Here is a 13746-nt window from a genome sequence, read left to right on the forward strand (position 1 = left end):
TTGTACTTTTTCACCCAAAGTGTGAAAATGACTTTGAAGTTGAATCTCCAAGGTTTCCTAAGACCTATTGGTAACAGATGTTATTGACATGTTTGATTGTAGGACAAGGACTTCTAGTAGCCAGAGAAGAGACTCCAGAGGGTGGGGGTGGGGGTCCCAGTGGAAAGGAGGGAGGGTAAAGAGATGTGTGGGTTAGCCCCAAACTATGCCAAGCCTCTCCACAAATGTAAATACCAATGGAGACCAGTCAAATTATATCTTTTTAGCTGCCTCATTTACAGATGTTTAATTGTTCATTAAATTGAAGGCAGAAATAATAGCCCTCATTTCTAGTCTTGTACTGTATTTTAATTTCAGTTGATGGTTGATAGATTCCCAGTGGCCCCTCCACCCTGCTTCTCACCCATTATTGGGTTAACCACAATGTGACTCTGGAAAGTAACTACACCATATTCATTATTTAAAACTCTTTACTGATGTACACATTTTAATAAAATCAAATAAACAAACAAACAAAAAAATACACAAAGCCACAGTTACTTAAAACATAGGATTTTTTTAAAGTCTATAAAAATACAATGTTTAAGGCAGTTTGGAAATGCATTTATACATTTCTACAATGTTCATAAATTCTCTTGAAAATAAGGATGTTAACTTCAAATCTATAAAATACACTGTACATTTTTAAACTGTTGTAGATAGAGCACACTTCACAATTGATGGTGGTTCTGGATCCCTGGTGACAAATGGATTCTTTACATTTCAGGCAAGAAAGGTGTACCATGGATGTGGATTTAAATTTTTTAATTTCTTTTTTAAAAATAAATTATTTCTGAAGCATACAATTTATAAAAATTCTATATACAAAATAGAGCAACTGGTAACAAATCCCAGTTTTAATACATTTTATATACGAAGTACCAGGGGTGAGCCCCCTGATAAAAGCAGAGGCAATATACGTTCTCTGCATATTTGTACATACAATTTCTTGGTGTAAAGAACAAAAATGACAACAAAACAAACATCATAAAGAGGCTTTCATAAATGGCAGTGCAGAGCTCTTTTAAATAAAAACTTGCATTGTTCAACACCACTAGCAACTCTCTAGATAGCATTTTTGGATCCTTAATCCTAAGCAATGTGCTAAGAGATCTGAGTGGTGGCAATGAAATTAAAGTCAAGGGCTCAAAACTATCCAAACTCAGGAAAATTAACCCTTCTCATGCTCGCCACTCTCACCTCCCGCCCCCCCCAACCCCCTTACAAAAACAATTCTGGGAGCGGAAACCAAGAGTAAACGAGAATCAGTTACGATTGCAATGTCCTCACTGGCCACAATAAAAGTCGATACCGGCACCCCCCCTCCCGAGGAGAAATACTAATAAACAGTCCCTATGCAAATATAAATCCTTCTTCAAAACTCCCGCTCCAAACCCAGTCCCTTGAAACTCTTAAGGTCCCACTGGTCATCATCTTCTCTTCGGAGTCCAGGACTACGGTTCTGTCCCCCTGCCAGGCCCGTTTCATCCCGGGGGTCTGGAGCTAGGCCGGCTTCTGCGGGGAGTTTCTGGAGCCTGGAATGGGGGCAGGGAAGGCTGTCCAAAAAGTCCTGCTCCGGAGAGGAGGCGAGGATCGTGCGACAAGTCGAGGGCGGGAGATCGGCTAGGCAGAAGCCACCTAGAAAACGTTTTGGAAAAAAATCCCCGACCACCCTCTGTCCCCGAGCCACAGGTGCCCCGTCGCCGACCCTCCCGTGGCCGACGGCGGGGGGCGCGAGGGCTAAAAGAGCAGCGGGAGCAGCAAGATGGAGGCGAACAGGGTCCAGGCGCTTCGGGGTGCCGAGCGGCAGCCGCCGCCGCCGCTGCTCCTGCGCCCGGGCCCGTAGGGCAAGTCCCCGCGGCCGCCTGCCGCAGCAGCGCCGCCGCCCGGGCGCGGCGGGTGCGGGACCCCGTCATCGTCGTCCAGCGGCTGCTCGCCGCCCGTGCCCCCGGCGCGCTGCTCGTCGTCGTACTCCTCGTCGTAGTAGTCGTCCAGGCCCCCGTCCGAGCCGCTGCTGCCCGGGCCATTGCCCAGTTCGGCGCCGAAGCACAGGCGGGCCATGTTCTCCTTGACCGACTCGCAGATGGGCCGTTCTAGGCCGTCGCACACGCAGTCGTTGAGCAGTGCCGCCTTGGGCATGGCCAGCATGTCCTCGATGACCGTGCGGCACGCGTCGGTGCAGCGCAGCCCGTTGAAGAGCTTGCCGCAGTAGGTCAGGTAGCGGCTGAGCGCCAGGTTGCAGCGGCTGTCGCGGTCACAGCGCCTCCGGGCTTCGGTGCAGCCCAAAACCCCTCCTGCGCCCGCGCCAGGGCCGCCCGCGCCGCCGCCGCTCGTCCGGGGCAGGCACGGCTCAATGGCGCGCTTGGTGGACTTGCAGTTCTCGTCCTGCGCACAGTCACAGTCCTCCAAGGCGGGCCCGCGACGCGTGTGGTTGAGCTGAATGAGGGCCGAGATGCAGTGGCTCGGGCAGCGCCAGCGCGAAGAGAAGGAAGCGGCCGAGGCCGGGAAGGCGGCAGCTGCGGCGGCGGCCCCGGGCACGTCGCTCCCGCCGCTCTGCGCCAGCACCGGCGCGCACGCCTCGGCGTACTGGTTGTAGGCGTAGCTGCACTCCGGCTCCCCCTGGCACTGCAGCAGCGCCTGCCAGCAGATGAGGCGGCGGCCGTGCGCCAGCCCCGAGCCCCGCGGCGCCGAGCCCAGCAGCTGCAGCAGCGCCATCAGGCACAGCCAGGCGCCCGGCACGGTTCCCCTGCGGGCCCCGCCGCCGCCGCCCAGCAGCCCGGTGACCATCGCGGGCAGCGGCGGCCGCCGGGCGAGGAGCGGAAAGGAGACGAGGCGCGGGGAGCGGCGGACGCTGAGCCGGCGGAAAAGTTTGCCCCAGTCCTGCCAACTTCTTGCATGAGTGTTTTCATAAATCCATGCGCGCCGCCGGCTGTTGCCCCGCTGCTTGCAGAAGGTCGGCTCTCGCTTGGGCTGCAGGGGCTTCCTCGAAGTGCACGGCCGTGGAGAGCCCCTCGGTCGGCCCCCGGCAGTGGCGGGAGGCGTTCACTGCCGCCCTCGGAGGTTGCTGGCCGCCGGGCCGCGGCGGGGCTGCGGGACCGCGCGGCGCCGCGGGTGCATTTTGCTCTGCGCCTGCAGATCCGTTGTGCGGCCGCGGCGGCTCCTTCCTCCCGGACTCAGCGCCGCGCCGCCGCCGCGGGTTCTCGCATCGCGCCGCTTCCTGGCTCGCGTCCGGGAGCTGCCCGCCTTCCCGCGGCCCGGCCGCCCGCGTCCCCTCCCCCTCCGCCCGCGGCGACCCCGGCCTCGGCTCCGGGGAGCTCTTTCCAGGCGGCACGGTGAAAACGGGAAACTCGGCGCGGCAGGAGAGCGGCGGCTCCCGGGCTTCCCTCGGCGGCGGCTTCTCGGGTGACAAGGAGCCCGGGGAGCGGATCCGCTGAGCCCGGCTGCGGACTCGCTCGCTGCGAGGCTTTAAATACAAAAGTGGGCCGGGAGCCCCCGCGTGGTGCCGCGGTGCCCCCTCATTATGCATGCATGGAAAAGCAAACAAACAAAAACATTAGCAACGCTCCTCCGGCTCGCCGAGCCCCGGCCCCGCGCGCTCCGAGCCTGCCCGCTTTCTCCTTTCTCCACTCTCTTTCGCCCTTTGCTCGGCCCCCTTTCCCGGCTTTTCGAGATGCTATTGGTCCCTCCTGTTGTTGTTGAAACTTTTTTTTTTTTTTACGAGCCGCTGGAGTGGGGTTGCGGAGTGGGGGAGGGCGGGGAGGGTGGTGGGCAGCTCACATTCAGGCATTCAGGGCTTGAAAGGAACGGCTTAAGGAGCCTGACAGAGGCCCGGGAGCTCCTCCTACTCTTAAGGAGGCTCGGATGTGGAGCCCTTGCCCGCGCACGGAACCAGCGGGCCGGGCTCAGGAGCAGCCGTTTGCATCCGGCTTGATCACGGTCCTTTTTGTTTGGTTCTCCTTTTTTTCCTTTCTTCTTCTTCTGTTTTATTTACTTAGTTGGTACTTTTATTAATTCTGCCTGGCCCTCATCTGTGCTTTCGACTGAATTCAAAATTCAGTTTGTTTTCTGAGTTCCCCATCTTTGCCGGATCATCACTGTGGGTGGGGGGCGGTGGAGAGAACCCAGAGAATTTAATGTGGAACTCTGAAACTTAAAAAAAAAAAAATTCAGACACACACAAGAAAGAGGCAAATGCTTTAGCTAGGGGGATATCGATATTCACCACCTTTTTCAGCCCCCACCCAGCACACTGGTTCGCATTTGTTGTCATTTTCAAGACAGAAATCCAGTAAGTCAAATTAATCTTCTTTTAAGAAGGAAAATTTCTAACGGACGGTGATGAAAAAAACAATACATTAAAAATATTTAGGGATGTTGCGCAGTACCTTCTGGCCGCAGTCAGAACATAAGAGGAAGGGGATAGCTTGGCATCCTCCAAGGTTTCTATTCAAGCGTGTGTTTCAGTCTCCCTCGGTTTAAGGGAAACCGCCGCCTACAGCAGCCTCTGCGATCCAGGAGCGGGAGTTTGCGAACTACCTTAACTGCGGCGCAACGCAGCCTTCGACCACCAGAGGCACCGGGCGTCTGCAGCCTGTCAAAAACTGGCGCTTTTTTCCTCCCCTTTCCGTGGAGAGACTATCAACTCCATCTGTCACAAAACTTCAGGCTAAATCTCCTCTGGTGAAGCCGAGGCAGCAGGGGCTCCAGTACGCACAGCGTTCGGCTGTCCTCCTCTCCCCAGGGGCCCGGTGAGTTGGAAATGGCAAAAGTTAGAATAGAGACACAGCGTCTGCAGACTTATCAGGCTGCAGAAAGCCTCCTGTTCCTGCGGAGCCTGCTGCATTCCTCAGAGGCTCAGGGTCTGCATTAGGGAGCTGCATTTCAGCAATTCCCCAAAACAAAACGAAACCAAATAAACCTTAAAAAGCCAGGGTGAAGTAAGACAGACCTCGTTCTGACTTGAATAATGGAGAACGCACAAACAACAATAGCAATCTGTATTTAAATATATTAAGTCTGCAACTGGACGGCCCACTGGAACAACCATTTCCCAGATTCTGGGGTATTTTTTGTTTGTTTTTATTTTGTCTGGGTTATTTGGAATTGTAATTTCCGTCCTGCCGGGAGGGCTTGGACAAGTCACACTCCCTTGACTTGGACCTTTCACATGTAAGGTACAAGGCCAGATTGGACCCTTGGAAAAGTCCTTTCACGTTTAATGCGCTGTGGCTTTAGGCTCAGAAGAACAAGGTCGGCAGTCAGCTGCATTTTAAACTGACGTTTGGTTTGTTGAGTTCCTTTGGAATAGTGGGTCTCAAAACTTAGTGAGTTTGAGACTCGCCTGGTGGCCTAGTTTAAAGCCACACTGCTCGGTCCTCTCCTGGAGTTCCTTATGCAGTAGGACTGAGGTGGAGGTGGGGAGCAAGACTGCATTTCTAACAAATTCTCAGGGAAAGCTACTGCTGCCTGTTGGGAACCAATGTTTGAGAACACCCTTTCTAGAGGTCCACATGTTTTGTTGTTTTTTTGTAAAACTAGCCCGCATCCTGGCCTTGATAGAGCTCAGTGGGATTTCAGAAAGGCAAAGAGCTTTGAGAACTTTGGGGGAGTCACCTCAGCACCCCTGCCTCATGGCATTTCAGGCCTGCATGGCTTTCAGCAGTTGGAAAGACGAAACTTTTGAAAAGGAGGCTATGATGATGCGATAGGAGGAGGAATGAGCCCCCTCCCCCATCGGCCCCAGAGACTGAGTACCACCTTGCCTCACATCTAGGTTTTCACTGATAGCCACCAGACCTCCAAGCCCTCTCTCATCACCCCCACACTAATCCCCATATCACTCTGTACATCCCTTAAGCTGACTTAAGCTTAAGTCATGATTCCCATCTTGAGCTTTTCCCCCCACACCCCACCCCCTTAAATCCCACTTCAACTGGAGTCTCAATTTGTTCTTAGCAAAATCTTGCATATTCCCAAGCTGCTTTCTGAGCTGAATCTCCACCTTCTTGCTCTAATTAAAACCAGCTGGAACATACAGAATAGGAGAAAATATTTGCAAACTCCATATCTGATAAAGGATTAATATGCAAAATATAACAGGAACTCATACCATTCAATAACAAAAAAATAAACAATTTGATTAAAAATTGGAAAGAGAACTCAAATAGACATTTTTCCAAAGAAGACATACAAATACATGGCCAACAAATACATGAAAAGATGCTCAATGTCACTAATGATTGGGAAAATGCAAATCATACCACAATGAGATATCACCTGACACTTGTTAGAATGGCTGTCCTCAAAAAAACAGGAGATAACAAATGCTGGTGAGAATATAGAGGAGAGGGAACCCTCATGCACTGTTGCTGTTGCTGCTGTTACTGGGAATATAAATTTGTGCAACCACTACGGAAGCCAGAATGGCAGTTCCTCAAAAAATTAAAAATAGAACTACCATATGATCCAGCAATTGCACTTTAGAATACTTTATCCAAAAGAGATGAAATCACTATCTTGAAAAGGTATCTGCACTCCCATGGTCATTGCAGCAATTTTTTACAGTAGCCAAGATAGAAAACTACCTTAGTGTACATCAACAGGCTAAGAAAGGATCAGTAAAATGTGGTTTTATATATATATATACATACACACACATAATGGAACATGATTTAGCCGTAGGAAAAGAAAGAAAAAAGAAGGAAGTCTTGTCATTTGCATCAGCATGAATGTCCCTTGAGGGCATTATGCTAAGTGAAATAAGTCAGACAGAGAAAGACAAATATTGCCTGATTTCACCTATATGCGGAGTCTTAACCAAGTTCATAGAAACAGAGTAGAATGGTGGTTGACAGAGACTGAAGGTTGAGGGAAATGAGATGTTGGTCAAGGGCTACAAACTTTCAGTTATGAGATAAGTAAGTTCCAGGGATGTAATGTATAGCATGGTGACTGTAGTTAACACTACTGTGTTGTATACTTGAAAGTTGCTATGAGAGTAGAATGTTAATATTCTCACCTTAACAACAACAAAAAAATGGTAATCATGTGAGGTGAAGGATGTGTTAACCAATCTTATTGTGGTATGCATTTCACAGTATACATGTTTATTAAATTGTCAAATTGTAAACTTTCAACTTATACAATGTTATACATATCTCAACAAAGCTGGAAAATTACATCCCAGCTAGCCTTTTGAGGCAGGCTTCCTCAAAAATGTTCTTCATTTCTGGCTGATTTTTTTTCCATAATCCACTTCCCACCAGCCCTGGAAATAGCGTACATGAGCTGTTGTTCCTCCCTTGTTCCCACTTCCAAACTATTCTCTCCCCTCCTCCCTGGAAACCTTCATCTTCCTTGAGTGGCTGTCTGCTACTCCAGTAGTCAACCACTGACTTTTCCTCCATCAGCAGTGTCTCTCTGGCTTCCCTTGTGGCTCAGCTGGTAAGGAATTCACCTGCAATGCCGGAGACCTGGGTTTGATCCCTGGGTTGGGAAGATCCCCTGGAGAAGGGATCCCTCACCAGTATTCTGGCCTGGAGAATCCTATGAACTGTAGTCCACAGGGTCGCAAAGAGTCGGACACAACTGAGCAACTTTCACTTCACTCACAACACCTCTCAACCAGGACTGCTCCTGGAAACCACAGAAGACAGAAAATGAGTAGAGTGGCTATTTCCTCCTCAAGTATGGTATATAACCAGTACTGAAGCTGAGGGTCATCAATAATCAGTTAGATCCAATAAACCTGTAACCTGGCTTCACTGACCAAGCTCAATTTCATTTTAAACTTACATGTCCTCCAAGTGTCATGTGTCACTTCAGTCTTGTCCGACTCTGTGAGACCCTATGAACTGTAGTCTGACAGGCTCCTCTGTCCATGGGATCCTCCAGGAAAGAATATTCGAGTGGGTTGCCATGCCTTTCTCCAGGTGATCTTCCCGACCCAGGGACTGAACTGGTGTCTTTTACATCGGCAGTCGGGTTTTTTACCACTAGCACCACCTGGGAAGCCCCCCAGTGTCATGTAGCCTAAACAATAAGATGTTTGCTCAAGTGGTTTTATAAGAACTTGGAGTCAGCTGTGTACAGTTAGAGCTGTAGCTGGTTAAGACCACCCAAGCATCAACTGAGCATGCTCGGTTGTCTGCCTGGTGACCTCTTGACATCAGAGAACTAAAAACTCTACCCTAAGAACATACTGATGTGCCATTTTCTAAACACTTGTCTCATGAAGACACCTATAGCTTAGATGTGCCTGGGTAGAATGATGATTCCTCCCCCTTTTCTTACTTCCAATCCCCTTTCCCCATGCTCCCCACACCTCAGCTTTATTATCCATTCAGTTCAGTTCAGTTCAGTCGCTCAGTCGTGTCCGACTCTCCCTTAAGTACCCTGAATCCTTCACCTTCGGAGAGGCACATGAGAAGTGTTCTTGGGTCTCTTCATTTGACTGCCTTGTGAATAGACGCTTTGTTGTAAACCTTGGCGTGTCAGCGTTTACCTTGCCGCATGTCAGGCAGATGAACCTGGTTCATCTGGGCACAGAGGAGAAGTTGGTCCATCACAGTGGATGCTGTGCCAGCCAGAGCTTGACCAGAGCAGGATCTGTGAGCAAGACAGACAGATTTATTATGGAGAGGGGAATTCCCACAAGGGTGGTAGCTGGGCAGTGGGCGGTGTGATCTGTTGCTTCTGTGTCTGGTGTTCAGCCTGAATTCATTGGGGTTGGCCAGATTGGTAGTTGGAAAGGAAAACTGGGACTTCAACCTGTGAGGAAAACTGGAACCAGTCGGGGTGAAGTGGAACTAGCATCTTCCTCATCACTTCCAGTCTTGGTACCTCAGAGGGTAACTTGTAGGGGAAGGTGGTGCCTTCAAACCTGGAGCTGATACACACTTTGTCCAGGACTCAGAGAAGCCGAAGTAAGAGAGTGGTGGGAGCGTGGGAAGCTCAGGTCAGGTGCTGACCCATCCCAACCAAGGGGAGATTTAAATCAGCAAGGAAGGGTGCCAGCTGCCACAGAGTCTACAAAGAATGTGGTGCTGCTGCTTCACTTCCTTCTTCCAAATCTGATGCAAAATTCCCTTCATGGCTGACACCAATAGGGAACCATGTGGGGAGAGGAATTCTGGGAATAGAGCTCCATCTCAGCTCAGTGGACATGGTATAAAACCATTCCTGGTGCATTTGGGCATTTAGGCTTAATTTCCTCAGGGGTACATTTCCTCTTGGTTTCAGCATCTGACTCACTGGTTTCTCTCCAGTCTACCCTTCATGACAAACTTGACCTCTGAGTTCCTTGACTTCTTCACATAAATGCAATAGCTCTGAACTGTATCCTAGGCCTAACCATTACCATAACTGTGTCACCTTGAAAGTTTCCAGTTCCGAATCTCTAATTGGAATGGAATTTCACTGGCTACCAACTCCTGTCTTTCCAGTCTGGCTCAGTGTTGTCACTTCTCACCTGCTCAAAATGTTCTTTGTAATTACTTCTGCTTTCTTAATTCACTTTCTACTGTATCATGCCCATCCACTTGCAATAGACTATACTTTATTCTATCTTAAAACAAAACAAACCCTTCCTAGATCACAACTCCCCGCTCAGTAACTACCCCATTTCTATTAAAACTTCTTGTGAAAGCTGCTTTTACTCACTTTCTCTGCTGTCTCCTCATTTCACTATAATCAAGATTCATCCCAGTATTTTTCTCATCAAGGATGACTGAAATCTTGCTCCACCCAACGATCACTTCTCAGTCCTCATTCTACCTGACGTTTCAGTACCACATGACATGACGATAACCCTTCTCTTCAAAGTACCGTTTTGTTTGGCTTCTGAGACTCTGGATTCTCCTGTTCCCCGTTGTACTGGCCAGGGGACTCCTTCTCTCTCGAAACTCACTGCTTAGGTGATCTCATCCAGTGCCTAGATGCTGAGTTACATCCCTTGATTTGATCATGTCAATCCCAGTCTTTCTCTGATTCCCATGTATATGTATTCATTTGGTTGCTTAATGAGCATCACAAACTTAGCTTGCTCCAGGAGCACTTCTGTTTCCCCATCCCCAAAACATGTTTGTTGCCTGGTCTTTCAGTGGCTTGTATTCTCCAAAATTCATCTCCATCAATGTCCTCCATCCTTTTATATCTGTGCTACTTATATCAAGAGGCAGAGTCTAATTTCTTTTCCCTTAAATCTTGGGCAGACATTAATGACTTTGACCAGTGTAACGCAATATTGGTGACTGGCATTCTGGGACCATCCAGTGAGAGCACAGAAAACCTTGCAGCTTCTACCTGTGCCTCTGAGAATGCTTGCTCTGGAGAAGCCAGTTACTGTGTAGGAAATCTGCTTTCAGACCACCATGCTGTGAAGAAGGCCTGGCTTGCCATGTGGAGAAGATACGTGGAGAGACAGAGAGATGACTGGGGAGCTCCCATCTTTTTCAGCCATGTGAGTGAGAAGGTATAAGATACGTGAGTGCAAAGGCCATCTTGGATATCTAGCCCTGTGGAATCTTTAGATGACTCTAGTTGCCACTGCCATGTGATGGAAAGCTTATAAGAGAAACTCCAGCCCAAGGTCAGGACTAGGATGAGGGGAGGTGAAGCAGCCAGATATAAAATTTAAGGAAGTGTTTGCTTTCACAGTGATGCTGCAGGTACTTTGAGAGAGTGACCTTTACGTCCTGTACACTAGACACTTCATTCACCTCATCCTAGTTCTGATCTTGCCCCATGAATGGACAGTGCAGCTTATCCTGGTCAACCCAAAGAATCATAAGAAAAAACCCAAGATGTTGTTTCAAGCCACTAAATTTTGAGGTAGTTTGTTATTCACCAATAGTTAATAATATATACACTTGCCATCATAGTTAATTGCTTGGGTCAAATATTTACCTGGATTCTTCCCTTTTCTTTACATCCCACATCCAATCAATGGCCCATCAAAGGCAGTCAATAAAATATTTGATGGGTTTAATGTGTGAAAATCAGAAACTTATTGCTTGTCTTCTAAATTAGCCAACTTCAGAACTTCTAAACCACTTATTCTATAGAAAAGAGAACAGAGACCCTGAGAAGTTAAAAGAATCAGTTCTGAAGTCTTGAAATACAAAATGATATTCCCAGAGTGCTGTGTGGTTCGGTGTAAGAAAAAAGGTTCAATGTTAAGCATCACCTACCTGTTGGTGCTTAGCAATATGGCAGAGAGAAGGCCATGAGAAGCCGATCTCTGCCCTTTCAGGGACTTAGCAATATGTCATTAGGGAGTGTCTAGGATGCTTACCACTTAGCTGAAGGCTTAAGTCATAGGTCCCCACTCACCTGTTTTAATTTATTTTTGTTTTTATAAGTAGAGAATGTGATTACTTGGTAGCAGACATCCAGTAGAAACCAACATCTACTCTAGAATTCTATATGCTACATTACATCCTGAATGTCTACCCCTTTCTTCCTAAAAGTCTTCTTTGTCTCTCTCCATTGCTTTCTTAAGAAGAATGAATTCTTGGCAACAAAATAGGATGGGAATCTCATATGGATGGGAACCCCATTCATGCACAATAAAGTTGGGTTATTCCCACAGCTGAAGATGTGGGGCCTTGTCCTAAACTCCATCTTTCCTTATAACCCCCTCAAGGACCATCCCAAGTCTTATTAATGTCATTTAAGAAAAAGACTCTCTCATCTAACCTTTCTGTATTCCCATTACCCTGGCTTCTTAGAGATTTTCACCATTGTTGACCACTAGGTGTTTCCCAACTCTTTCTCTAAATCAGAGGTTCTTAACCAGGGAAGTGTCTCCGAATCACTTGGGAGGTTTCTTAAAAATATATATACCCATATAAGTTCCATTACACTTGAATTCTTCCCTAAGGACCCAGGAGTGTGTATTTGGAGAAAAAAATTACAAAGGTTTATTTCTGGTCAAATAATCCTGCAAGTGGTTCCCAGATGTGGGAATTTCATAGATCAGTTCACTTTTTAAAAAATTGGATTGTCTTTGGAAAAAAGATACCAACTTCTGAATTCTGTCAAATATTAACAAATATAAAAAATTCTTACTACCAGTTATTAACATTAGTGTTTTATTAAATAAAGACAACTTTGAAATCCCCAAAGCAGTGTGGGAATAACTTGAGAATAGAAGCTTTTAAATTGAATGCATTTAGATTTTTAAAAACTTAATACATTGTTCTATTTTTTTCTTATTTTACCAGAAAGTTATGACACAAGGGAAACTTCAGAAGTTTTTGCGACTTCAGCAGCATTTTGGAATCACTAAAAGACTCTGATGCTGGGAAAGGTTGGGGGCGGGAGGAGAAGGGGACGACGGAGAATGAGATGGCTGGATGGCATCACCGACTCTGTGGACATGAGTTTGAGTGTACTCCAGGAGTTGGTGATGGACAGGGAGGCCTGGCGTGCTGTGATTCATGGGGTCGCGGAGAGTCGGACACGACTGAGCGACTGATCTGATCTGATCTGACTGTAAAGTAATCTTCCATACTGCTGCTGCTGCTGCTGCTAAGTCACTTCAGTCATGTCCGACTCTGTGCGACCCTATAGACAGCAGCCCACCAGGCTCCGCCATCCCTGGGATTCTCCAGGCAAGAACACTGGAGTGGGTTGCCATAGCTAAGTCTGACCAAATCACTACTCCACTTAAAGACTTCCAGTACTTCTTTGGGCTTCCCTGGTGGCTCAGGGAGTAAAGAATCTTCCTGCAGTGTGGGAGATCTGGGTTTGATCCCTGGGTTGGGAAGGTCCCCTGGAAGATGACATGGCAACCTTTTCCAGTATGCTTGCCTGGAGAATCCCCATGAACAGAGGAGCCTGGTGGGCTACAGTCTATGGGGTCACAGAGAGTTGGACATGAGCAACTAAACACAGAACCGCAACTCTTTAGGAAAATGCCCAAAGTCATCACCATCACTACAATTAGTAATAGTTTGGAAAAATATATTTGTATATATTTGTGCAAAAGATATAAATATTTAGGAATAAATTTTATAAGGAAGACTTTGGACACATGAGTAGTTATATTACATGAGAATGAAAATAAGATCTGAATATATAGATAAAGTATTCACAAAATAAAATGCTAATTTTTCTAAATAATATATAAATTTAATGCAATTCCAGTTGAAATCTCAACAGGGTTTTTCTTAGAACTGGAAGAAATTATATTAAAATTCATATAGGAAAGTTGATTACAAATACTTAAGAAAATTACAAAACTCAAATGAGAGGTATCATAATGTTGCAGGAAGGGGGATCCCTTCCAGGGCCCGAAACTGGGTTCTTGTCTAACACTCGGAAATGAATTGTCTGAGGAGACACATGTGTTGACAAAGCAAGAGATTTTATTGGGAAAGGGCACCCGGGTGGAGAGCAGTAGGTTAAGGGAACCCAGGAGAACTGCTCTGCCATGTGGCTCGCAGTCTCAGGTTTTATGGTGATGGGATTAGTTTCCGGGTGGTCTTTGGCCAATCATTCTAATTCAGAGTCTTTCCTGGTGGCACACGCATCGCTCAGCCAAGATGGATGCTAGCGAGAGGGATTCTGGGAAGTGGATGGACACACGGTGGCTCCTTTTGATCTTTCCCGAACTCTTCCGGTTGGTGGTGGCTTATTAGTTCCGTATTCCTTACAAGGATCTCCTGTTATAAAGCAGCTCATGTGAATGGTTACTAAAGGGCC

At 47.5% G+C, this 13746-nt stretch overlaps 1 protein-coding gene across 1 annotated transcript; it reads right to left on the reverse strand.

The window, feature by feature from the left end:
- Positions 1-536: 536 nt before the first annotated feature.
- GAS1 (growth arrest specific 1) lies at positions 537-2826 on the reverse strand. Its single transcript, XM_055427414.2, has one exon. It carries the CDS (start codon positions 2824-2826, stop codon positions 1780-1782), a length of 1047 nt encoding a protein of 348 aa, XP_055283389.1. The 3' UTR covers positions 537-1779.
- Positions 2827-13746: the final 10920 nt, after the last annotated feature.

Source organism: Moschus berezovskii, chromosome 7 (genome assembly GCF_049115385.1).
Source record: "Moschus berezovskii isolate FMDL1 chromosome 7, NW_MosBer_1.0, whole genome shotgun sequence".
Taxonomy (NCBI): domain Eukaryota; kingdom Metazoa; phylum Chordata; class Mammalia; order Artiodactyla; family Moschidae; genus Moschus; species Moschus berezovskii.